At 46.6% G+C, this 23,414-nt stretch overlaps 1 protein-coding gene across 3 annotated transcripts; it reads left to right on the forward strand.

Moving 5' to 3' along the window:
- The first annotated feature begins 44 nt into the window (after positions 1–44).
- Positions 45–22,860, forward strand: TRAF3IP3 (TRAF3 interacting protein 3). 3 transcript variants are annotated; one of them, XM_032393186.1, is made up of 17 exons: positions 45–229; positions 590–729; positions 3,795–4,198; positions 5,880–6,024; positions 6,149–6,212; positions 6,472–6,496; positions 6,763–6,792; positions 6,885–6,980; positions 13,581–13,652; positions 15,893–16,033; positions 16,158–16,295; positions 17,468–17,603; positions 18,178–18,240; positions 19,711–19,770; positions 20,888–21,024; positions 22,005–22,118; positions 22,743–22,860. In XM_032393186.1, the coding sequence occupies exons 3-17, from the start codon at positions 3,854–3,856 to the stop codon at positions 22,833–22,835; spliced, it is 1,659 nt and encodes a 552-aa protein (XP_032249077.1). In that variant the 5' UTR covers positions 45–229; positions 590–729; positions 3,795–3,853; the 3' UTR covers positions 22,836–22,860. The 3 variants fall into 3 exon arrangements, with proteins under 3 accessions (XP_032249077.1, XP_032249080.1, XP_032249081.1); XM_032393189.1 differs by having other exon boundaries at positions 617–729; XM_032393190.1 differs by lacking the exon at positions 590–729.
- The last annotated feature ends 554 nt before the right edge of the window (positions 22,861–23,414 follow it).

Consider the following 23,414-nt stretch of genomic DNA (forward strand, 5'->3'; position numbering starts at 1 on the left):
ACTGGGGTGAGCAAGCACTGTGGCTTTGTCTGTTTCCTGTTTCAGCAAGGTTGCTGTGCAAAAAGAAAGACAGTACGAAGAAGGGAAATGCTAAGGGGGCCCAGAGCCATGGATTGAGAGCTTGCACTTTACTCAGCTGCTGTCCTGCCCCATCTGAGACCAGAGCCAAGATCTGCCCAGGAGCTGGAATGCTGTCCTGAGCTGCTTGGTTTGGAGCCTGGGACCCAAGGTAACTGATGAGGAGGATGCTTTTGTGTCCAGGTTAGGCACCTCTGACTCTGGGGTGGGGAAGATGATCTGTCATCCCAGCTTCCCTAGGCTCAAGGGGGAGACACAGAAGCAGATGTGTTAATTTAAGAGTGTTGGGGATGGGGTAATCAAGAAAGCATCCTGCACTGGTTCCCGGAGGCACTAGCCACGGCCCAGGGGCGCAGCTTCAAACGCTCCTCTGCTCTGTCCGTTAGAGTACATTAGGAGTGAGTCAGACGAGTTAGGGTGCCAGCTACCCAGTGATGGGCATGAATTAAATGACTTTTTACGGTTGCCTTCAAAGCAGGAGTTCCCAAAACAACAAGCTGCCTTTCCACAGCTTAGGTGCAGGCCCTTCTCCCCTCAGCTCACACTGGGAGCTCTGCATCGGATGACCCGACCTCTGAGGGAAGCCATCCGCTGCACACGACAGGCAGGAAGCAGGAACCCACTTGGAAAGCAGCAACAAACCACTGTCAGGTGAGGGCCACACCCTGACCTCTCCCTGTGGCAGGGCGCCCTGTGCCTGTATCACCTCCTCCCCAAGCTCCACATAGGCCCTGTCATGCTGCCAGATGCCAGAAAGCCTGGGCAGTGGCCCAGTGACCTCTCTTTGAACTACACAGGGACCAGTTCTCTATTTGTCTGCAGCCCATCCCTGTCAGTCAGCCATCCCACGTGGCTTCTTGTGTTTAAGCAAGTCAGACCGCTCAAGACATCCTTGAAAGCTGGATGGGATGCCACTCAGCTGTGTGCACCTAATCCTACGGGGGTGGGGGTGGGGGGTGGGGGTTAGGGAATGCTCCCTTCTGTAAGGAGCCTCTGTACTGCGAGTCCCTGCTTGGGTAACAGGTCCCAGGGTCTGCCCCTCAGGAAGCAGAGCGAGGCGGCCCCGCGTGTCTGGGGTCTTGTGCCCTGGCGATCGCGGCCTGGCAGGGTCCGGGGGGACCTTATCTCGGGCTCTGGCTCCTCCCGGCAGGAAGGTAGGAGGATTCTCCATAATCACAGGCTTTGCCCCCTCTACAAAGCCCTCAGATTCCCTGGAGCCAAACAGGGACCCAGCGACCCATGTTTTAATGGTGGGATGCAGACAGGCTGGACACCGATTCTTCACCCCACCTCTTCTTTGCCTTTCTGCTGGGCCTAATTGTGTCCAGATCACAGAGAAGTCCTTTATCATCATAGCCCACACCCAGAGGTCAGATGAACCAGAGCAGTAAATGTGGTTTCAACCTCCATGTAGTAAACAGTACCCCCTTCAAAGAGAAGAGGGTGGGGGACAGAAGGATGAGGCATTCTTGATCCTGGAGGGCTAGTCTAGCTGGAGGCCTTGGTCTTACAGCACCAAGTCTTTAAGAACCAAGATCAGCAAGACGGGGGTAATAATCCTTGTTTAGTATTGTAAAAAGCTAACGTTTATTGTGTGGTATGTGCCAGATGCTTAATGGGCCTTTTTTTTCTTTAATTCTTATAACCTTACAAGGGAGGTTGTGGTCCCATTTTATAAACGAAAAAAACTAAGACTTAGAGATGTTAAATAGTTTGTCCGAAAGCACAGAGGTCGTGGATGACAGAGCCGGGAGCCAGGGCTGTCTGCCTCCCCGATCAAGGCAGAAGAGCCAGGGGCTGTAGCTTAAGCTACTACAAGGGTAGATTCTAGACATGGAGCTCACCTGTACATAATCCCGAGTCTCCTCCATTCAGTCATTTATAATTCAATATGAATGGGCCTTTTAGATCCTGTTCTGTTTTTAAATAACAGAAGTGGCAGGTGGGAAATCAGGGAACCCTACAGAGTAGGAATGTGGAGAAAAGCCTAAAGAAAGGGAAAAGCTGCCCAGGGATGAGATGAGAGAAAAGCATTTACAACTTCATAGTTCTGCCTGGGGTCTGCGCTGCCCAAGACCAGAGTATGCCCCTCCACGCCTCGCGCATCAGGCATTTGAGAGCATGCCTGGCTTGACCTTGCAAGACCCCTCTCCTGGAGTGAGACAGCCCCACCCATGACTGACCCCAGGGAATGAGTGGTATGATCAGAGACAGAGTAAGAATCCTGCAGAGAATTCTGGGCTGAGCCAGATGGGCAACAAATTTCCAAGGAAAGGACAGAGAGGCTGCTACCTGTTGAGTCTGTTTGGCCTACAAATAAACTCAAGGGGCCAGAGCTGCCAATTGCCTGCTGGTCAGTGAAGCTGAGATGCCCTCTCTGACCTATCCAGGAACTGGATTCCCCGGGCGGTGGGTAATGACATTGTGGGACAGAGAGGAGAAGCTGAAGCTGGAAGGGGGAGTCCCTCTTCCTTCATCATCCACTGGGCTTGACTCCAGTGATCAGTGGAAGCAGGGCCCAGAATTTCCAGTGATCAGAATCTGGCTCAGCCAAGTCCAGCCCCAATTCGGCCAAGCTACCAGAGAGTTCTAGGAGAATAAACAAATTTGCAGAAGGTAGGTGAGGGAGAGTGGGGGGTGGGGGCACAGAGAAGGAAGAAGAGGTTAGAGTTGGGGGTTCTAAGAATAGCAGGTAAGACTGTGTAAAGAGGCAGCAAGTATGGTTTGTACACCAAGCCTGGTTCCCTGGGGACTTGGGGTGGCTGTTTTCATCTGTTTCATTTTTGTTTATAATAGCCTTATTGAGGTATCATTCGTGTGGTTGCTGGTTTTGATGGCACAATCTCTGTTTGCGCTAAGGAGAGCAGACCTGGCAGCATACTTAGCCCTAACAGGAAGGAGATTCTAAAGCATGGAACCTTCAGCTTGGAGAGTTATTGAGCTGGAAGCTCTGAAATGGGTTTCGGTCAACACTGGGCAGATGGCAGGTCCTCAGCCAATACTGGTTTGAGTTGATGTGCTCCTGAGGGTGAGAGCCCAGTCCTGGGCCAGGAGTGAAAACCAACAGGCCAATGTCAGGATTCCATGACTAGAGGAGTTAGCATGAGGTTTCCCTCCTAAACCACGCCGAGGACCAGACTCAGAAGCTAGTTACTAAGGGCTAAGAAGACAGCAGTGTGTGGTGGTCACAGGACTGGCCCCCATTTGGGAGGTCTGGTTATCCTTCCAGGCCTTGAGAAGAATCACTCACCTATCTTAGCATCAACTTGGGCCAAGAGAGCAGTAAAGATGCTGGCTTTCCTTTTAGATTGGAGAACAGGGAGCCAATTTACCTGGTTCTCTAGAAGTCTCTGGAAAATGAACACATCCCTATCTGCCATCCAAAAGGCTATATGCTCATGATGATTTTCATGAATTATTTCTCAGGTTCCCCTGACTTAGAGGCAGGGTGAGGTCAAGGAAGGTCAAGGAAGAAGTGGTAGCCAAAGAGATCTTTCCACTTTGCAGAAGGGGAAACATAGGCCAGAGGAAAGCAAAAGTTAGTATAGAGCCTGGACCCAGGAGTCCTGACTCCCAGTTCAACACCATCACCTCATCAGTTTTCATCCCACATGTATGGGACACTGTGCTATTTCTGCCCCCTGGTCCAGGGAGACAGTCATTTTTCTGCCCATCTCCTGACCCCTCCCCTTCTCCTCCCTCCTGGCATTTGGCAGACCCAGGCAGCTATTCCAGGAACTGGAAGCCAAGCACAACAGGTGCTCAGGAGGTCATCATGATCAGCCCAGACCCCAGGCCTTCCCCTGGCTTGGCCCGGTGGGCTGAGAGCTATGAGGCCAAATGTGAGCGCCGGCAAGAGACCCGTGAGAGCCGCCGCTGCCGCCCCAATGTGACCACTTGCCGCCAGGTGGGGAAGGCACTGAGGATCCAGCAGAGAGAGCAGCTCCAGAGAGCACGGCAACAGGAGTTCTTCAGGAGGAGGAACTTGGAGGTGGAGGAGAAAGGCAAGGCCCAGAGCCCCAGAGCCAAGGAGCGAGGTCCCTCTAGGAGGCCAGGCCAGCCAACTGACCTCAAGGAACCCTTGTCTTGGGCCCACAGGATCTCCTCCCCACAACAGCAGGTGGGTCATGTCAGGGGACACGCTGCTCTGGACAGGGGCAGAGGTACAATGGCATGTGAGTGGGCTCAGACTCACTAAAAAGCAATTTAAATTAAGTTCCTGCTTCCTCAGTAATATAGTCACCTCCCTTAGCCACTTAAACTCATTCAGAGATTTTTGTTGTTTGGGTTTTTGTTTGTTTGTTCAGCTATTTTTTTTGTTTTGCACTTGCCTTTTAAGGAAGAAAAAAAGATTTTAAACAATTCCATTGCTAATGCCTAGTTATCAGTTCAAATTTGGGCAGTCTATATATACATCATTCAACAAATATTTATGGAGTGCTTACTGTATGCCAGGTACACAGGCCCATCTTCTTGGTGCCCCCTCTCAGGAACACAAACACACACACACACACACACACACACACACACACACACAAAACCCTCTGCTCTTCTGTGAGGCTGTTGTACCTACCTACCTTTTCTCTTTCACTTGGACCATTCCATTTGTACTAGATTCATTCAGTGAAGGTTTTATCTGGTCCAGTAAGCTTTTCCTGGCTTTTCTAGGCCACCTCTGCTCTCTGTGGTCCTAATGAGGTTATAAATCCTCTAAGATTGTGTAATAATACTTAGAGAACCCATCGTTCTGGCCTGGGAAGAAGCAGTGCTGGCAGAAATCAGGGTGTGCTGAGATGATCTCAGCCAGCAAACCATCTGTGTCTTCCTATCCATGTTGTCAGCCTGTGGACAGTGGGGACGGGTCCGCTGTATTTCCTGGAAGTACCTGGCCTGGTTCCATACCCAGCCTAGAAGTTCAATCAGGGCTTCTTACCTAGTGGATCTGTCATCCACAATAGAAGGTGCTGTTCAGAAAAACGATCCTTGAGCCCGATTGTGAAATAAAACCAACTGTGTACTTTCTATGGCAAGAAGGTTTCTGAACACTTTTGGTTTAAAAAAAATTTTTTTTAAGGAGAAAAAGAACAAAAATGCATTTAATTAAAGAACTTCCTCTAAGCCTATCAGTTATTGAAGTTTTACTGAGATCAAGTCAGTCTGCATGATTGGCTACCACAGGCATTCCTTCACCTTTTGGTGTTCTGTTACAACCGTAGAATTTTTGAGTATGTATGAAGAAAATATATTAAAAAAAGAGCGGACTAGATGGTGACAACTGCTACTACATCCCTCCCTACACAACCCTGCTCTACATGCTCGTCACACAAAACCTCAGCAGTATTCCAGCCATCACTGAGAGGAAGGAAGCCACCTCTCGGATATGGAAGGGACCTCAGAGACCATCTACGTCACACAGACTCATGATGCGGACAGGAGACTGAGACCTCGTAGAAAAGGCAGGGTCTGACCCCAGATGCCCTCTCTCTCAGACCAGTTCTTTCTCCACAGCACCATGCTGGCTGTGTGAGGGGCTGAAACCAAACAAGTTAGACCTGGGATTCTAGAGAAAGTCAGGAGAGACAAATCCAGCTCCCCCTTTGCCTGGCCTGGGAAGGACCATTCCCACCAGCCAGGACGAGGGAGGGCAGGAGCGGGGACAACTTTGTAGTTTTCAAGGTTTGAATGGGTTACTTTGGTTTTCTGGACCAGAAACTTGATCACTGGTTCATCTCTCTGCAGTCAGCTGGAGAATCATGCTCTAAGAGGCTCTAGGCTTTCAGCATCTCCCACTTGCTTTCTAGGTGTCAGGGACCAGCTCTGAGGTCTTTCCAACCCAGCGTCATCCTCCCTCAGGCACCCGGAGGGATCTGGCTGACCGCACCTCCCAGGCCGGGGACCTTTCACCAAAGGACTCTCCCACCAAAAAGCCACCCCAACAGCACCGTGGTAAGAACAGAGCCTCCCTCACTCACTGGGGCCTGCAGGCTCAGCTTGCTGGTAGTGGACAGTTCCTGTCCCTTCCCACTTCCTCTTCTGTGGGTTCTGAATCATCTTATCCTCTATCACTCAGGCACTCAGACAAAGGCAGAAACAGCCCAGCCAACGATTAAGAATGATGCCAGTCAGCAAACCAAGTGAGTACCTTCCATGTTCCTGCCCCCAGCTTCCTTACATACCATCCGTTCCTCTCTTCTAAGCTTTGCTTGAACCCTCACCCCGTATGTGGAGAAGGAACACAATGAACTTCCATGTCCACATTAACAGAGAAAGGAAGACCTGACCCACCCTTTTGGCTCTTCAGAAGAGATCAGAGAAGGAAATGACCTACCATCTCCTGATGTGCTTGTTTCTCTGATCCATTGTCATTTCTGTTTTTATTTCTTCTCTTCCCAGTTATGGAGTTGCAGTTCTAGATAAGGTAAGAAAATCTTCACTTTGAAGAGGTTGACTCAGATGGTATCTCAGGTCCTCCAAGGTCTGACATTCTGGAATTCCATGGTAAACACAGCTGGAATGGAGGGGCACCTTCTTCCTGGATGAGCACAGACACGGGGACCTGGAGGGACTCTGTCTGAGCCAAGGAAGAAAATTTACTTGACACAACCTAGTCCTGGCTCTGGTTCTGTGTTCCAGGATTTCAGGGGACCCAGAGTCTTCTTGAATATCTTTTTTCTTTCTCTCTAGGAAATCATCCAGCTTTCTGAGTACCTCAAAGTAAGTAACATGTGAACTCTCCTCTCAGCTCCTTCCCCATCTACTCCCTCCTCCTCCAGTTTAATCGTACCTTCTTGCATTTTGCCCCCCAGGAGGCCCTACAAAGGGAGCTGGTTCTAAAACAGAAAATGGTGATTCTCCAAGACCTACTGTCCACTCTGATAAGGGCCTCTGACAGCTCTTGGAAGGTAAGGGAATGAAATCTTTGTTTGAACAAAGCTCGTAGGCTTCTATTCTTCTTTCCATACTATCCCAGCAAGAGAAGGGGTTTTCTCACTACTGAAGAGGCGAGGTAGGGGGTGCTAAGACCTAGAGGTCAGACATGTCACAGTAAATATATGGGAAAGCTCAGCTAAATCCAGAGTCATTAGCTGGGGTCATGCTGCTCCACACCCAGGGAAGACCCAGAACCAAAATTGGCAAGAATTCCCATTTCTCAATTTGTTGGAAGAAAAGAAGGAAGATCCCAATACATTTGCTATTACTGACTGTGGTAAATGTCAACTTTTTTTGCAAGGGATTCACTCTAGCATTAACTAGAAGCCATCATGCACCTACTATTCAGCTTTGACATCAATGTCAAAGTGAGAAGGGATTTTAGAGATCATGTAGTCTAAGTTTTCTTATTTCACCAGTGAGGAAACTGAGTGTCAGAGAGGTCAAGTGACTTGCCCAAAGTCACATTGCTAGTTAGAGGCAGAACTGGAACTAAAATCCAGACCTCCTTATTTTAGTCCATTCATTCCACAAATATTCATAGATCATGTTCTTTGCATTGAGCCCTGGAAATCATGAGATTAATTAGTCAGGGTTCCTGCTTTTAGAGAGCTTGTGGTTTTGTCACAGAGACCGATGCCTAAACAATGCAGAGATATGAGAAATGAAATAAGAGAAACGTTTTCAGGATATAATAGTACCCAAGAAGGAAGGAATGACTCCAGAGAAGAGAATAACCAGGGAAATATTTATAATTACATAAGTATTTTCCAGACTAATATGGAAGCAGGAACTATGTTCTAGGCTGGGGATACAGCACAGGCAAAGACCTAGAGGCGTGATATAGTCTAACATAATGGGTTTCCAACTTTTTAATCTCAAGACTGCTTCATCCTCTTAAAAAAGTTTATTGAAAACCCCAAATAACTTTTTATATTTACCGCATTAGGATTTACCATATTAGAAACGAAAATGGGAATCTTAAAATGTGTATAAGTTTTTAAATAACAATAGTAAACCCATTACACGTGAACCTAAATTACATATTTTTATGAAAAATAAGTCTATTTTTCCAAAAAAATAGTGAGGGGTATAGCACTGTTTTACACTTTGGCAAATCTTTCTAAAGTCTGAACAGAAGACAGCTAGATTCTCATATTTCCATCCGTTGTAATACATTGTTTTGGTTGAAGCGTATGAAGGAAAATCCAGCCTCACACAGATACATAGCTGGGAAAGGAAAGGCCTCATAGAACTTGTGAAAGGGCCTCAGGGACTCCCAGGGGTCCTCGGACCCCACGGTGAAGCCCCCTAGACTATGCTATTCAGGCAGCTACTGCCACTGGAGCAAAGAGCACCCCGTACAAAGAGAACGCACCACCTCGTAGGCCGCCATGAACATCTAATCCTGCAGTATAGATGGCTTGTATTTAGACAGAGAGATGGGCTGGAGAGTGTGGAACAAGACTGAGAAGTTTACAGTGATGTAAAAGAGACTTCCTTAGCTCAGTCCTCCTTCCTCACATGTCATTGTACCGGGATTCAGTGTCTATGTTCAGGGCTTCTGATTGTCAAGGAAGTTGTTTTCATCAGCAGAGCAGGAGCCTGGGACAGACAGCTGTGCATGCCAGGTGGTTTCCGGTGCTGAACTAATTTGAGATCATCTCACTCATTTATTCAGCAGACATTTGATAAGTTTCAGCTCTGTGTGGAGCCCCGTGCTACAGGGGCAAAAAGAAGTAGGGCTCTTGCTCTTGAGGAGCTCACATATCAACCAGGAAGAGAGAGACGTGTACTAAATAACCCGCATGCAGCGTGATGAAGCTGTAACAGTGGTTTCTAAAATGGGACGCAGAGGAAAGAGAAGGAAACAATTATTCCGCCTGAAGCGGAACGGGGTAGGCTCCAAAGAAGAGGGACCACTTGAGCTGGGTCGGGAAGGATGCGTCGTTTACCAGTTACAACGGTAGGAATGATGAGGGGGAAGAAAAAACAGAAAGGAAAGGGTGTTTAAAGTAAAGGAATCAGAATGATTACAGGCCTCTGTGTCACGAACAATTGGGTGTAGCAGAGTGTGGCTGAAAATGAAGCGATTGTGACAGAGGAGTTCCAAAAGTAAGACCAGGGAGGGCTTCAGACACGTCTCTGGAATTATGAGGCTTAAAATTGTTCTGTTGGACACGGGATCTCAAACTTAAATAACATAGAGACTCTTTCCTAAATGAAAGGCATATGTATCACAGATCCCTGAGAATACATGCTATCCCCAGAAACACTGCTCCAGGCAATCGGCAGGGGAGCAATGGGAGGACACTGTATTTGGGTTTGAAGTCGTATACTTAGCAACGTTTGGCCCATCCTCCCAAGGAGCTCCGTCAGTAGCGCTCGGGCAGCACGCGCACTGAAACAGTTGTGGAAGTGAGTCGAAAATGAATGATCACATCTGTGTTTTGAAATGATCTACGACAACAGTGAGGACTGTGGCTCTGGGTGGGTGTGGAAGTGGCCTGTGGTAACATCCCGGGTAAGGCACACTAAGAGCTCAAGTCATGGCAAGCTTGGCGGGTACGGGAGACATTTCCAAGGTCACCTCTGGAGGCAGTTTGACTCCACAGTGCGCACGTGAGCGGAAGTCCCTCTGGTTGTGGTTTTCTCCCTCCCTTCTTCCCACCCCTCCCTATACTCACCCTGCTTTTCTTCCTCCTCCCCATCAACCCCCCAGCTTCCTGTTTTTCACAAAAATAGATTTTTCAGTTAAGAGTTCTTGCTTCCCCCAAAACAAAATTATCCAACCCTCCACCCCTGCCATGGAAGCCTCAACTTCAGTGGAAGGACAGCCCCAGACTGTGGTATTGGGAAAACTAATTGGAAGAATGTGACCAAAACAGGGACTGACATTCAGCCCAGTTCAGGCCTTTATTTTTTTTCCATTTGGCCCCTGTGATTTGAATCTCTAACTTCACATGCAGGGAAGCTCACCACAAACTCTGCGAGAACCCCAAGAATGAGCTCCCTCCATTGCCTCCACCTCAAAGCTGACTCTGGGCCTATTGGAGGGGACGGCGCCTGGGGCACTGCTGAGACTCCAGGGCTGGGTCCAACCTTCAGAGCAGAAACAAGCTGGGCAGTGGCAAAAGCAAGCTGTCATTGTTGGGCAATACAAAACAGGAGCAGGGCACACTTGGGTTTTAAGTTCTGCAAAGTGGAAACGAGATCTTGAGATGACAGCACAGCGGGGGATTGGCTGCGAGCCCTAAGCAACCTCTGCTAGAGCAGAGATGAGCTGTGGGCTGGCCCTTATGCGGTGAGGTGGTAGTGTTTCTGGAGAACAGATCAGAGGCTGGGGAAAGCCAAGCAGAAGCCGGAGCTGAAGCCCTCAGACCAGCACCAGGTGTGTATGGCCTTCATCTTGCTCCCTTTTCCAACCGGGGGTACTGTGCTCTCTGAGCCCTGGGCTCCCGGGGGTCAAATGCCAAAAAAAAAGGTCCACAGTAGGCTTGTAAAGAGTGCTTCTTCCCACATACTGTACCACTGGGCTTAATGGGGGCTGGGGCTCAGACCAGGAAACTATATGCCCCATTTGCAACAACTTGGCTACAATTTTCTTCCCTGCCTCAGGGAGTCTGGGAAGGTGGAGATGTGGACAAGAGATTTTTTTCAAGCCCCAGACTTGGGTGGTCCTTCATCCCCACTGAAGGGGCTCTCCTGAACTGTCTTCTATTGCCTCATGAATGGAAAAGTAATCTGGGGTACGGCTAAAATACAAAAACAGTTGGGAGAGGCAAAATATTGGATTAAAACCACAGTAAGGAAGGAGAAAGGAGCTACCCAAAAAGAGTAGGAGACGGGGGAAAAATGTAAGGATATTGCTTTGGGCTTGTCTGTCTTCTTTTCAAACTACAGCAAGATAAACCTTAAACTCAGTGGGTTTGATTACATTCTGCCATACCAAGAGTTTAGGCACAAGGAAAATGCAGAGATCTGAACCAGGAAATGGGGCTGCAGAAGGAGTTGATTTCAGGACCCATGGATTAATAGTGAATAGGCCACTCAGGGGAATGCAGCTCTTTTACCAGTTAGTCCAAAACCCAGAACAATGAAAGTCTTTGTCCATCTCTTTTATCTGTCCCAAAGCCCTGGGGCTACTGGACATGCCAAATCCTGGACTCTCAGCTCTCACACGAGACATTATGAAAAACATTAATAGCAGGAGGCACTTCGAAAAATTATTTTTGGCAAAGCTTTTTGCTTTTGCAAAGCCCAGCTGAGTAATACAGGAAGCAGAAAGGGTGGGGGCGCCCCCTGGCTCTCAGGGTTAGAAGAATAGCCAAACAAGATCAAAACAGGAGCTGTGAGATACCACTTCCTGCCTCCCCCAGGTGCCCTGAAATTCAGTGAAGGGGACAGACCTCAAAACAGAGTTCCCTCCTCTGCACCCAGGCCATTGTAGACCAGAAACATTATGAGGGTTCCAAACACCCAAGCCGCCTGACTGAAAGGGGATATGGCATCTCAGGCTTGGAGAGAAATGTAATATGTAAACCTCACAAGTGTCTCAAAGGGCCTGGTTGGAAAAAGCCAGAGAAAGGATATGAAAATCGGTTCTTGCTAGAGACCCACAGCCTTTCCTCTGGAAAACCGGCTCTCATTGATGGCACTCTCCCCTCTCCCCAACCCCCTCACACATACAACCTTAAGTCAGACTCAGGGCTGGAAGAACAAAACCCTGCCCTGGTAAAAAGGGAGACCACTACAGGTGGAGGAAAGAACAAAGCAGCAAGGAGGTTGTTAGCTACTCAGCTGAAAGACTGAAAAACTGAGAAACAGATTAAGGCTCTTCCAGCCTGCCTTTCTCCATCCTCACCCTTGAGATTAGTGTCTTTCTTGGAATGTCCAAAATGGCATTAAACCGACCCTGCTTATGACTACATAGAACATGGCTTTCTGGGAAGCCCTTTTACCACCACCACCACTCCTCACACACACACACCCTGCCTTGATACCTCTCCTCCATTTCCTGCTTTCTTAAAGAATTTCTCATCTTTTTTTTTTAGGGTTATTTACTTATTTATTTGAGAGAGAGCACGCATGAAAGAGAGCACGAGCAGGGGGAGGGGGAGAGGCAGAGGGAGAAGCAGACTCCCCGCTGAGGAAGGAGCCCAATGCTGGGCTCGATCCCAGGACCCCGAGATCATGACCTGAGCCGAAGGCAGACGCTCAACCAACTGAGCCACCCAGGCGCTCCACTCTCATCTTGAATCCAGTGTGTGTGTGTGTTAGGGGAAGGTGGGGGAGGCAAGGAGGGGAAGTATTAGTTTGTTAGGGCTGCTATAACAAAACACCACAGTCTGGGTGGCTTAACCAAACAGAAATTTATTTTCTCACAATTCTGGAAGCTAGAAGTCTAAAATCAAGGTGTTGACAGGGTTGGTTTCTCCTGAGGCCTCTCTCCCTGGCTTGCAGATGGCTGTCTTCTCCTTTGTCTTCACGTGGTGTTCTGTTCCCTTATGAGGACACCAGTCACATTGGATTAGAGCCCACCCTAATGACCTCATTTTAACTTATCTTTTTTTTTTTTAAGAGAGGGAAAGAGATGGGGCGCCTGGGTGGCTCAGTTGTTGGGCATCTGCCTTCGGCTCGGGTCATGATCCCAGGGTCCTGGGATCAAGCCCCGCATCAGGCTCCCTGCTCCGTGGGAGGCCTGCTTCTCCCTCTCCCACTCCCCCTGCTTGTGTTTCCTCTCTCGCTGTGTCTCTCTCTGTCAAATAAATAAATAAAATCTTTAAAAAAAAGAAAAACAAGATTTAAAAAAAAAGAGAGAGGGAAAGAGAAAGAGCGGTGGGGGGGAGAGGAGGGAGAGAGAGAATCTCAAGTTGACTCCATGTTGAGCAGGGAGCCTGACACCGGGCTTGATCCCACAACCCCAAGATCATGACCTGAGCCAAAATCAAGAGCTGGACACTCAACAGACTGAGCCACCAGGTGCCCCTTAACTTAATTATCTCTTTAAAGACCTTATTTCCAAATACAGTCACATTCTGAGGTGCTGGAAGTTAGGATGTTAACATATAAACTTGGGGGAGAGAGGAATGGGAGGGGACACAATTCAGCCCATGACAGGGGATAAGGAAGGGAATGTGGAGACTCCTTTAGTCTTACTGGCCTATACTTTATAAGTAAAGGTCCATGTACAAAACTGAAAGGAGATGAGGAATATAGAAGTGCCTAGACAGACAAGGGAGAGAGGTAAGGAGGAAAGAAAAAGAGAGCTTAGAAGATTTCCTTCAGGTGAACTCCTACTATGATATCCTGAACCACTGGATAGAGAACCTTGAGGTACAGAGAGGACTTGGGGCCAGTCTGATTCTTCCTTCTCCTATTCCAGAGAAAGAGGAAAAGATCCTCTTCTATTTCTTTGTCATCTTTCCTCCTCCCTACCTCCTGAAAGAGTTCAGTTCCACAAACATTGCTTGAGCACAGACCATGTTCTAGGAAGTAAGCTGGAAAAACAGAAGAAAACTCTGCATGCTACATTTTGGCCCAAACTCATTAACTCATCCCATTTGCTCCAGGGCCAGCTTAACGAAGACAAATTGAAAGGCAAACTGAGATCTTTAGAAAACCAGCTGTACACCTGTACCCAGGTAAGCATTCTGGAAGACACTTCCAGCCCAGAAATCCAGAATTGAAGGAGAATGCCTGAACCTCGGTCCTACTCTCTAGAAATGATACCTGATAGAGATGAATGCACCCATTTCTACTCACTTGGTTCTAGCTTTGCCATTTTCACTTTGGTCCCCAACCCACCCTCTTCTCCTTTTTCCTGGTGGTCTTTCCTTTGCACCCTGAGAAGGAACCCCAGCATCAAGGACTTTGCCAGCTGCAGGGGAATTTAAGGAATACCTGGAACTGTAGGGAGAGGCCCTAGGTAAAGATTCTCACCACCCAGATAGACCTTCATAGGTCCCAATCTTTGAACAGATAAATTGGATATTATAATAAAGTCCTACAAAATGATTTCCATTCCGTGGGCAACTTTAGTCTAGTACAATCCCTGGGAGCAAGTAAAAAAGGCCATGACTCTTGGCTTCTCTATGGCCTTGTTATCCATCTTCAGTAAACTCTCGATTGGCTTGATCTTGGATTAAGATCAAGAGATAGAAAGAGATAGAAAGAAATCAGCTTTCACACTTGAGAAGTGATGGGTTTCTGACAAGTGGTGAGATGTCAGATAAGAGAATGAGGTGAAGCATGTGGAGTTAGGGAGAGAAGATGGACCTGGTTGCACAGTTGAGGTCTTATGGGGGAACAGAGTTTACATATAGGTTTGCTGATCCACAACTTTTATTCCTTTAGTATGTCCTGTTTTAACTAAATAATGCCAACCATGCTCATAAAATACCAACATATAATCCAGAATGCCAGTCTATTTATTTTCAGTGGGGGGTAAAGCTGGCCAGCATGAGTAAGTCCACTAACTGGGATATACCCATGTATGACCTCAGCCAATAGCTCCTGGATCTGGCTTCTAATGAAAATTCCAAGAACATAAGACCCACTCACACTTAAATCCAAATTTTCAGATGATTTCAAATCAAAATGGAAATGATTTTATATTGATCCTTAGATGTGCATTATCTGGACTACTGTTTATTCAGTGGGATAACCCAGAGTTGACAGTAAAAGCTGCCTGCCTTCTCCAGAATCAAAGGGTAAAAAGATGAAAGGGATAGGGAAGGGAAGACCCTAAGTGAATTTGCAAAGCTGTTCTTTTCTTAATTCCTGAAGTCAAGACAATTTCTTTAATGCAAATGTATGAATTTAAAAACATTGAGAGTACTGGAGATTGCTTAGATCTCTGAAGCTACAAAGATTTAAAAAAAAAAAAAAAAAGCATGTTCTCTACCCTGAAGTTTACAATCCCATAAGGGACACAGATGAGTCAATAGAGTGGGAAGATAGAGACTTACAGAGGATGCTATGTGAACACTAAGAAAAGCTACCTAATCCATAATGAGTTGGGGGATAGGGGTGACTGGTCAAGATTTATCAGAATTTACATGATCCTTGGACTGAACCTTGAGCATGAGTAGAAGTTAACCAGGTGAAAAGGGTAGGTGATGATGCTCTAGGCAGAAGCTATATGGACAAAGGCAAATGCCAAAATGCACAGTGCTTAGGGGATCTGCAAACAGTTCAGCTTGGGTGGAAGTAGCATAGAATCAAAGTCTGAGCTTATAAGTAGGAGCCATGCCAAGGAATTTGGACCTGATCCTTAGTCACCGAGAGATTTAAACAGGGAGTGACATGATCAGATTTACATTTCAGAAAGTACCCTCTAGCTTCAAGTCTTGAAGATAGAGAAAATATTGCATTGACCCATATAATAGTATTATTGGAGTCTGAACTAAGGAGATGACAGGAAGTATGGAGAAGAGACAGATATGAGTTGTTAAAGAGGTTGATTTGACAACGCTCCATGAACAACTGATTAGTAGGAGAAAGTCAGAGAAATCAAGGATGACTCCCTGGTCTCTGGCTTGGGAGACTGAGTGGGTGATGATGCTGGTCACTGAGATAAGAAGCCCAGGAGAAAGGAATAGGGTGAGAAAGATGACTTGGCTTTGGAAATGTTGAATTTGAAGTGCCCTTAGAAGGCCTGGGGCATGCCCAATATGCCTAGAGCATTGTGTTAACCCCGCTTACCTCCCTCATCACCTGGGACCCTCTCCCTGCCCACCTTGAGCCTGGAAGAAGACCCACCAGATTACTGGTATCTCTGCTCTGGGGGCAAGGAGAAAATTCTTTTCCTTTCTGTATCCCAGCTCAGGGGTTGGCACACAGAAGCTCAATATGTGTTTGTTGAATTGCATCAAATTTACAGAACTACTCGCCTTGGGGAATGAAAAAGGTGTTATTGGAGATGGAAGACCAGAAAAACAGCTATGAGCAGAAGGCCAAGGAGTCACTGCAGAAAGTGCTGGAGGAGAAAATGAGCACGGAGCAGCAACTGCAGAGCACACAGGTGCAGGGATGCTGCATAATCCTTGGGGCTGGGACCCCGGGGTGGCTTTGGGCAGCATGGGAGCCAGCTGCACAACTACCTGGAACCCCCAAGGCACCCTCCTCTTGTCTGACCACCCCCTCAGCGGTCCCTGGTTCTGGCTGAGCAGAAGTGTGAAGAGTGGAGGAGCCAGTACGAGGCTCTGAAGGAGGACTGGAGGAACCTGGGAACCCAGCATAGAGAGCTGGAGAGCCAACTCCATGTGCTTCAGTCCAAACTGCAGGTACCAGGCCCTGGGGTGGCGACATGGGGAGAGAAGGCAGGGCTTATGGGACGGGGGCAGTGACAGCAGCGAGGACAGAAACTGCTGCTGGGATGGGGGTTCCAAAGTCAGCCTGAGAGCATCTGGCTTTCAGTTCCTCACTTACTGCCCACTTTGTACCTGACTCACTGTTTGGGCCCTTAAATCTAATTGTGAGTTCAGCAGGGATGTCTCATGCAAATGAACTAAGTGTTCACCGAACGACACCATCCACATGCAAAGGGATGGACTGGAATATTCATCAGTCTACTGTCATACTCCAACCCACTCTCTGCACCCCAACCCAGCAGAGCATTCAGCTCAGAAATGCCCACCACTGGCATGGAACAAGCATCACTAACTTAGAGGTTGAATATTGACTAACATCCTGCCAATGTGATTTTTAAGCAATTAATGTAGACCCTTGGCATTCTCAAGGGTTCCATCATTTCCAACCGGTGTTACCTTGTCAAAGTTAACTAATCTCCTAAGCCTCAGTTTCCCCATCTCCAAAAGGAGGCTAATAGTAGTACCTACATCATAGGATTGTTGTAGGATTGAGGTAATCCATTACAAAGCACGTAGCACAATGCCTGGCACAGACAAGCCTCCCATACATATTAGCTATTTCTCTTCACAGATTTTACTTACTTGATTTGAAATTTTGAGGACCCACATCAAAAATTTACCTCTACCATTTTCCTGAAGCAAGAACCTGAGTAGCCAAATTAATAGGCCAGCGCGTGTGAGTCTTATCAAAGGAGTGAACCCAGCTGACCCATACAATACAGCCACATGCTCTCAGGAAGGCCTTTTTCTTTTGAACCTTAATTTTTTGAGAAAAATGACCCTACCAAAGGAAAAAAAACTGACAGTGTTAGAACGAGAAGTAAAGACAATGTGAAGACACCGAAAAAAGTGATGGTTGGTATTCTTTAATTTGGGCCTGACTCAAATGAGTCCCTTGTGAAATATCAAAAAGTCTAACGCATTAAATGTGAGGAATAGAGCAGAGGGAAGAAACAAAAAATCCCAGTGTTTCCATTTCCCTAATACTTCATCTCTAAAATTCTAGTCTTCCTCTTCCATGGGATCTGTTCCCAACCTCCGCCCCAGCACTGACCTGCTTCTGTGTCGGGCCCCCCTCCTTACAGGGAGCAGACAGTAGAGACCTACAGATGAACCAGGCTCTGCGACTTCTGGAGAATGAGCACCAGGAACTGCAGGCCAAGATTGAACACCTGCAGGGGGACAGAGACCTGTACAACTCGGATACCCAGCACCTTCAAGGTACTCTTCTCCTCCTGGGAAGCCTCTCGCTGAGCAAGCCGAGAAAGGAAGCTGGGTGGAGGAGAAGGCCTCAGTCTTTGGTTGGGTTTGTGATTTCATTTTACCTCGAGGGAAAGGCGGGGCTGCTTTAATCATCCAAGCGGGAAGAGGAATTGTGCTGTGCTAGCGGGTCTGGTAGTATTGGCCTGCTTTTCCAGCCAGTCCCTCTGAGCCAGGTCATGGCTCCCACTTCAGTCACACGTGGCAAGGCTGCATTTCTAATTTGGAAGGGAAAGGTCAGTTGAAACGTAAGGCACAGGGAATGTGTCCCATCACAGCCTCTGTGTCAGCCATGATGACCAAATCACGGGCAAATACAACTCTTGATTCAACCTGATGTTGAGGCCGATGACATCCCAGGTACTTGGGATCTGGTTTACTGCTCCAGATCGGGGACGAGTAGGAGAGGAACTTCCACTTGGCACACATCAGAGGCCATAGACAAGACAGCACCTACGACTAACTCCCCTTCTCGGGTGTTGGGTTCATTAAGTCTTAGGTTCGTCTATTTCAGATTGCATTATTTCATTTTCAGATCAACTGAAGAGGTCAGAGGAGGAGAAACTCGCCCTGGTGGCCAAAGTACAGCAGCTGCAGAGTAAGTTCCCTTCCAGATTCTCAAAAGTAACACAGCTGGCTCTTTGGTGTTCCCAGGGTTCGTGCCCCACAAAAGGCATCCAAAGGAGGGGTCTGGGGCCGGTCTTTGATATCCTCTACCTCTGCATGTTTTCAGACCTTCTTGGAAAGTGAGGTCATTTACACAGCTCTTCACAAGTTAATATTAGCCCGTTTTGTTTTTTTTTTCTTTTCTACTTCTCTCCTTCCATGCCAATGACAACCACCCAAATTTCCCCCAGAACTGCCATTTCCCCCAGGTTTTCAGATTTTAAAAAACATTGGGTTTTCTAAGGCAGTTATTTTATATATTGACATTCATTACATACATGAGTATGTCCTATAGACTTCTGTCTTTAGGAATGGTTCAGAAAATCAGCTCACACTACATATGCCTCAGCCCACTTCAAAACTACCCGTAGAGGCCAAAGAGGAAAAGGGACTTTTCATTAAAAAGTAGGCAGTTGCCTACTAGGAGAACCTGATTCGATTAATAGCTCTGCTGGGTGCCCACCACCTTAAACTCTGACACCTCAACAGAGAAGTTTCGTGCAATGAATATTAAGAGTAAGGCAGCCACCAGCAGACTATGAGCACCTACAGGGCAGGAGCTGAATGGGCCAGGAGTCACTTCAAAAATGGTGCTTTTATTTATTCCCGTACCAAGTGCCAGGCACTTTAGATATACACACTGAGGATACAGTGCTGAACGGAACTGACACAGCTCCTTCCCTAATGAAGCTTACATTCTAAGTTAGCTCTACAATAAAGTAGGGAGCTTCTATGAACAATTAAGTATGTGTCAGGTAGTAATAACTGTCATGGAGAAAAATAAAGCAGGTTAAACGGAAAACGGTTGCTATTTCATACAGGGTCATCTGGGGAAGTCTTTCTTCTAAGGTAACGGTTAAGCAGAGACTTAAAGGTAAAGACATGGTAGGAAGAGATACAAGGACGATGTATTCATTAACAAAATACCACACACTGGGTGACTTAAAAAACAGAAATTTATTTTGTTCTGGAGGCTACAAGTCCAAGGTCAAGGTGTGGGCAGGGCTGATTCCTTCTGAGGGTTTTGAAGACAGGATGTGTTCCAGGCCACTTTCCTTGGCTTGTAGATGGCTTTCTTCTCCTTAATGTTTCTTCAGATGTCTTCAATCTAGTTCTGTGTTGAAATTTCCCCTTCTTATAAGGACACCAGTCATATGAGATTAGGGCCCACTCTAACATTCTAAAATACTTGGTTACCTCTGTAAAGAACCTATCTCCAAATAAGGTCACATTCTGAAGTACTAGGGGTTAGGACTTCCTATGAATTTGGCGGGGAGGGACACAATTCAACCAATAACAGATGGGAACATCTTGAATAATTAAGGTTTGAAGCAAAGTTCTGAAAAGACACTGTTTGCAGTAGATACACTAGTACAGACAAGTTCCTTGTGTTTTCCCACAGGTCTGCTCCAGAATCAATCCTTACAGCTTCAAGAACAGGAGAAACTCTTAACAAAGAAAGGTCAGCAAATTTACTTCCACAAATTCTAAGCTAGTGATCTTTCCTTGCCTGCCTAGAAACAGGGGATGGACTACATGACCTCTTGGAGTCCCAGGCAGTTCTAGGAGTCTGTTAAGGCAGGGATCCAGGGGAGCTTTTTAAGGACTGATCATTGGCTTTGAGAACACTTTAACCAGTTAGCCTCCTATCCTGAGAGGTATATAAACTGTGAAAAGAATTTCTACTCTCTCTGAAAACCAATGTCTGTGTTGAACATTTCAATAAATTGATTTTGAACTCAGGATTTAATGTCAATTTTTACACTTGACTTTCCAAGTCACATCCAACTCCCCAAGTCCACACCATGTTGCATGCAAGTCACCTCACTCTTAGCCCTCAAGAATCTGCTGCCTCAGCTCCCTGAGAAGAATTCATCATGTATGGGGGTTAGAGGGGGAAGTTCCTCACTTATGCACTCCATGTGCATAAGAAATTTTCTTTTCATGTGCATAACAAAAGAAAACTTTTGTTTTCTCATCACAATCACTATGTAAAAGATAAGGCAGGAATTATGATACCCACATAGAATGGGCAAGAAAATGAAAGTCTACAGTCATAAGAATTAAGGATACAGCTAAGACAACAATCCAGAATTTCTGACTCCTAGTTCAGTGCTCTCTTCACCAAGACTAAGGCTGCCACGTGGCTCAGAAGCCATCTTTAACCACAGGAAGATGAATTCTAGGATAGGACGGCCATTTTCAAGACTGAAATGAGGCCAGAAGGGAGAAGGGGTTAGTTATATTGAAGCAACCAGCAAACCTACTAGAAATACCACAAAAGAAAATTAATTAGTAAGTATTCTCTAGAAATATATGCCATTAAACAGGACTAGGGATACAAAGAAAAGTAAGATGCCAACCTTGCCTGTAAGGGGCTCGATTTCCAGCTCTGTGTCAAGACTGAGCAGGGTCCCAATGGGAGGAAGTGAGAGAATTCTACTCTGCAGTCTCGTCAGGGACAGGTCCTCCCTTGTTCCCTCTCCTCCCTTCCCCTCACTCCAGGGTTCTCTCAGTGATAGGGCCCTCCCTCAGAGGTATGGACCTCACCATCACTGAGAATCTGGCTGCTTTTTTAGATCAGGCTTTGCCTGTGTGGAGTCCAAAGCCCTCCCATAATGAAGTGGAACCTGAGGGTACAGGGAAGGAGAAAGAATGGGATTTCAGAGACCAGCTGCAAAAGAAGACTTTGCAGCTCCAGGCCAAGGAAAAAGAGGTGAGATGGTGACCTCAAGATAGTGAGGGGATCGGGGCGCCTGGGTGGCTCATCGTTAAGCATCTGCCTTCAGCTCAGGTCATGTTCCCAGGGTCCTGGGATTGAGCCCTGCATCGGGCTCCCTGCTCAGCGGGGAGCCTGCTTCTCCCTCTTCCACTCCCCCTGCTTGTGTTCCCTCTCTTGCTGTGTCTCTGTCAAATAAATAAAATCTTAAAAAAAAAAAAAAAAAAAAAAAGATGGTGAGGGGATCATCCCACAATGGTAGGGAAAACTGCTGGGAGGCAGCCGGAGAGCAAAGATTTCAAAGTTTAAATTGTGACTGGATGCCAGCAGGTATTCATCTGCCTTTATAAAATGTCTTTGCTTGTGGGATAATTTGTCAGTCTTTTCCCTTCTTCATTTATACCAACTGCTATTTGAGGTTTTATCAAATAGTTACCTTTTGTAAAGTCAACCTAAACTCAAACACATTTAATAAACATATTAACCCCTCAAACTTTGTCCTCCAGTTATCTTAAAACTTTATACATATAGTATCTTTTAAATAATAAAACTCTTTCCATCTACAGACTTGGAAACATACATATCCCCAGAAGTATTCACATGCAACTCAACTATATCCTGGTGAAGATGCTTGTACTAAGATCACCCCCAGGTCTTTTGTGCTAGAAGAATTTCATTTTTTGGTGCCCCCATTTACAAAGCTCTTGCACATTCACAATCACGTGAGAGCACTGACATGTATAATATGTAATATTATAATATGCATTATAATCAATCATTTAAATGAACACATTCCAGACAAACTAGGTAAGACAGTCAAAAGGCAAACTGAAACCTCTGAGAAAGGCTGGGAAGGGAGGATGGTGGTAAAAATTCCAAACGAATGAAGGGGTAACTCACACGGGGCCCTCGCCCCGACCTGGTCTCTGTCCCAGAAGGAACTGGTAGTGATGATGTTGGTGGTATTCTCCCCCCAGTGCAGAGAACTGCATTCGGAGTTAGACAACCTCAGTGACGAGTATCTGTCCTGCCTACGTAAGCTGCAGCACTGTCGAGAAGAGCTGAACCACAGTCAACAGTCGCCTCCCAGAGTAAGAGGGTCAATCCTCCCGTATCGCCCTGGATGATGGTGGGACGGTTCCTCCTTTGGCCAAATCTTGCAGATAAAGTTTATCAGCCTGTGCCAACATCTGGCCAGCCTGTTCCATTCAACTTGGTTTATATACTTGACAGTATAGCAAGTGTCAGCAAACACTGGCTTATGCATCCAAGCCTAATTTTCATGGAACTCTAGAGCCTACAGGGAAAGACTTACTATTAGCTGAAGTATGAAGTGGTGTTCTTTTAGCCTATTATGAGCTAGTGGCAAGAGTGAAGAGAGCAAAAGTACTAAGGAATACGAATAGAGAATAATATAATTTTGCTGAGTTATTTTTCATCCTTGATTATTCTTATCAGTATTTAAGTATTTGGCCCTTGCTGGGTATGGTTCCCTAAGCCAGTGATCCTGGCTTAGGGGCCAGTGACCAGCAGTAAAGTGGTTTTATCCCAAAGGAAGTGACCAAGTGAGACAGACAGTGATATAAAAAGCTTTTTCTCCTTTTTTGACCCAAGGTTTTCCACTGGGCTAGGATGGGAAGAAGGAAGATAATTTTTCCCTGTACCTTCTCCAAACAACCCATGGCCTCTTTCTCTCCCCCACCCCCTCCTCACAGAGGCAATGTGGCCGATGGCTCTCGATGCTGATGGTAATGATTGCTATCGCACTGGCAGTGTTCCTGGCCAACAAGGACAGCCTGATGATCTGACTCACTTGTGACAGCTGCTTGGGTGAAAATCTGAAGCAAGAAACTCAATAAAAAACTCAGCAGGCTGACATACTTTAAAGTGTGGGTTTTCCCACCTGAGATTTCTGACTTTATTTTTTTAACCTACTGTAAAATAAACAAACTTCACCTAATAGTCTCTGTTCCTCAGAACTCTTAGTGTACCCCTGAATGACATGTCACATCACAAACATAAGACATTTGGGCATCCTGGTCTCCTCTCCCTAGTCCAATTCAGCTGGTGGTATATAAACATGCGGTAAAACCTACCTAGTCCTCTACTTCCTGGCAGACACTACCCACGAGGGCAGGTATATTTACAGCTACCACACAAGAGTATACACTTGTCCTCCACCACCCTTCTCCACAATCTCTTTTCTTCTACCTCCTCTCCAGTGAAAAATCAACAGATATCTCAGCAAAGAGGACTCCCTGGCATAGAAATGGCAAATACGTACGACCAACGCCACCACCACTACTCCCATGCCCGCTGCGATGCGGACAACTGGTAACAGCATTTTTCCCTAGTGTCCTCAAGATGCTCTGAATTGGTACTTGCGA

This window comes from Phoca vitulina, unplaced genomic scaffold (assembly GCF_004348235.1).
Source record: "Phoca vitulina isolate PV1807 unplaced genomic scaffold, GSC_HSeal_1.0 scaffold71, whole genome shotgun sequence".
Classification (NCBI taxonomy): Eukaryota; Metazoa; Chordata; class Mammalia; order Carnivora; family Phocidae; genus Phoca; species Phoca vitulina.

Bases quoted from the DNA above. Each gene is read 5' to 3' on its own strand.
- TRAF3IP3 (XM_032393186.1), top strand. From the start codon at position 3,854: ATGATCAGCCCAGACCCCAGGCCTTCCCCTGGCTTGGCCCGGTGGGCT. The intron at 6,213-6,471 runs GTGAGTACCTTC...TTCTCTTCCCAG, and splicing joins GATGCCAGTCAGCAAACCAA to TTATGGAGTTGCAGTTCTAG. The intron at 21,025-22,004 runs GTGAGATGGTGA...TTCTCCCCCCAG, and splicing joins TCCAGGCCAAGGAAAAAGAG to TGCAGAGAACTGCATTCGGA.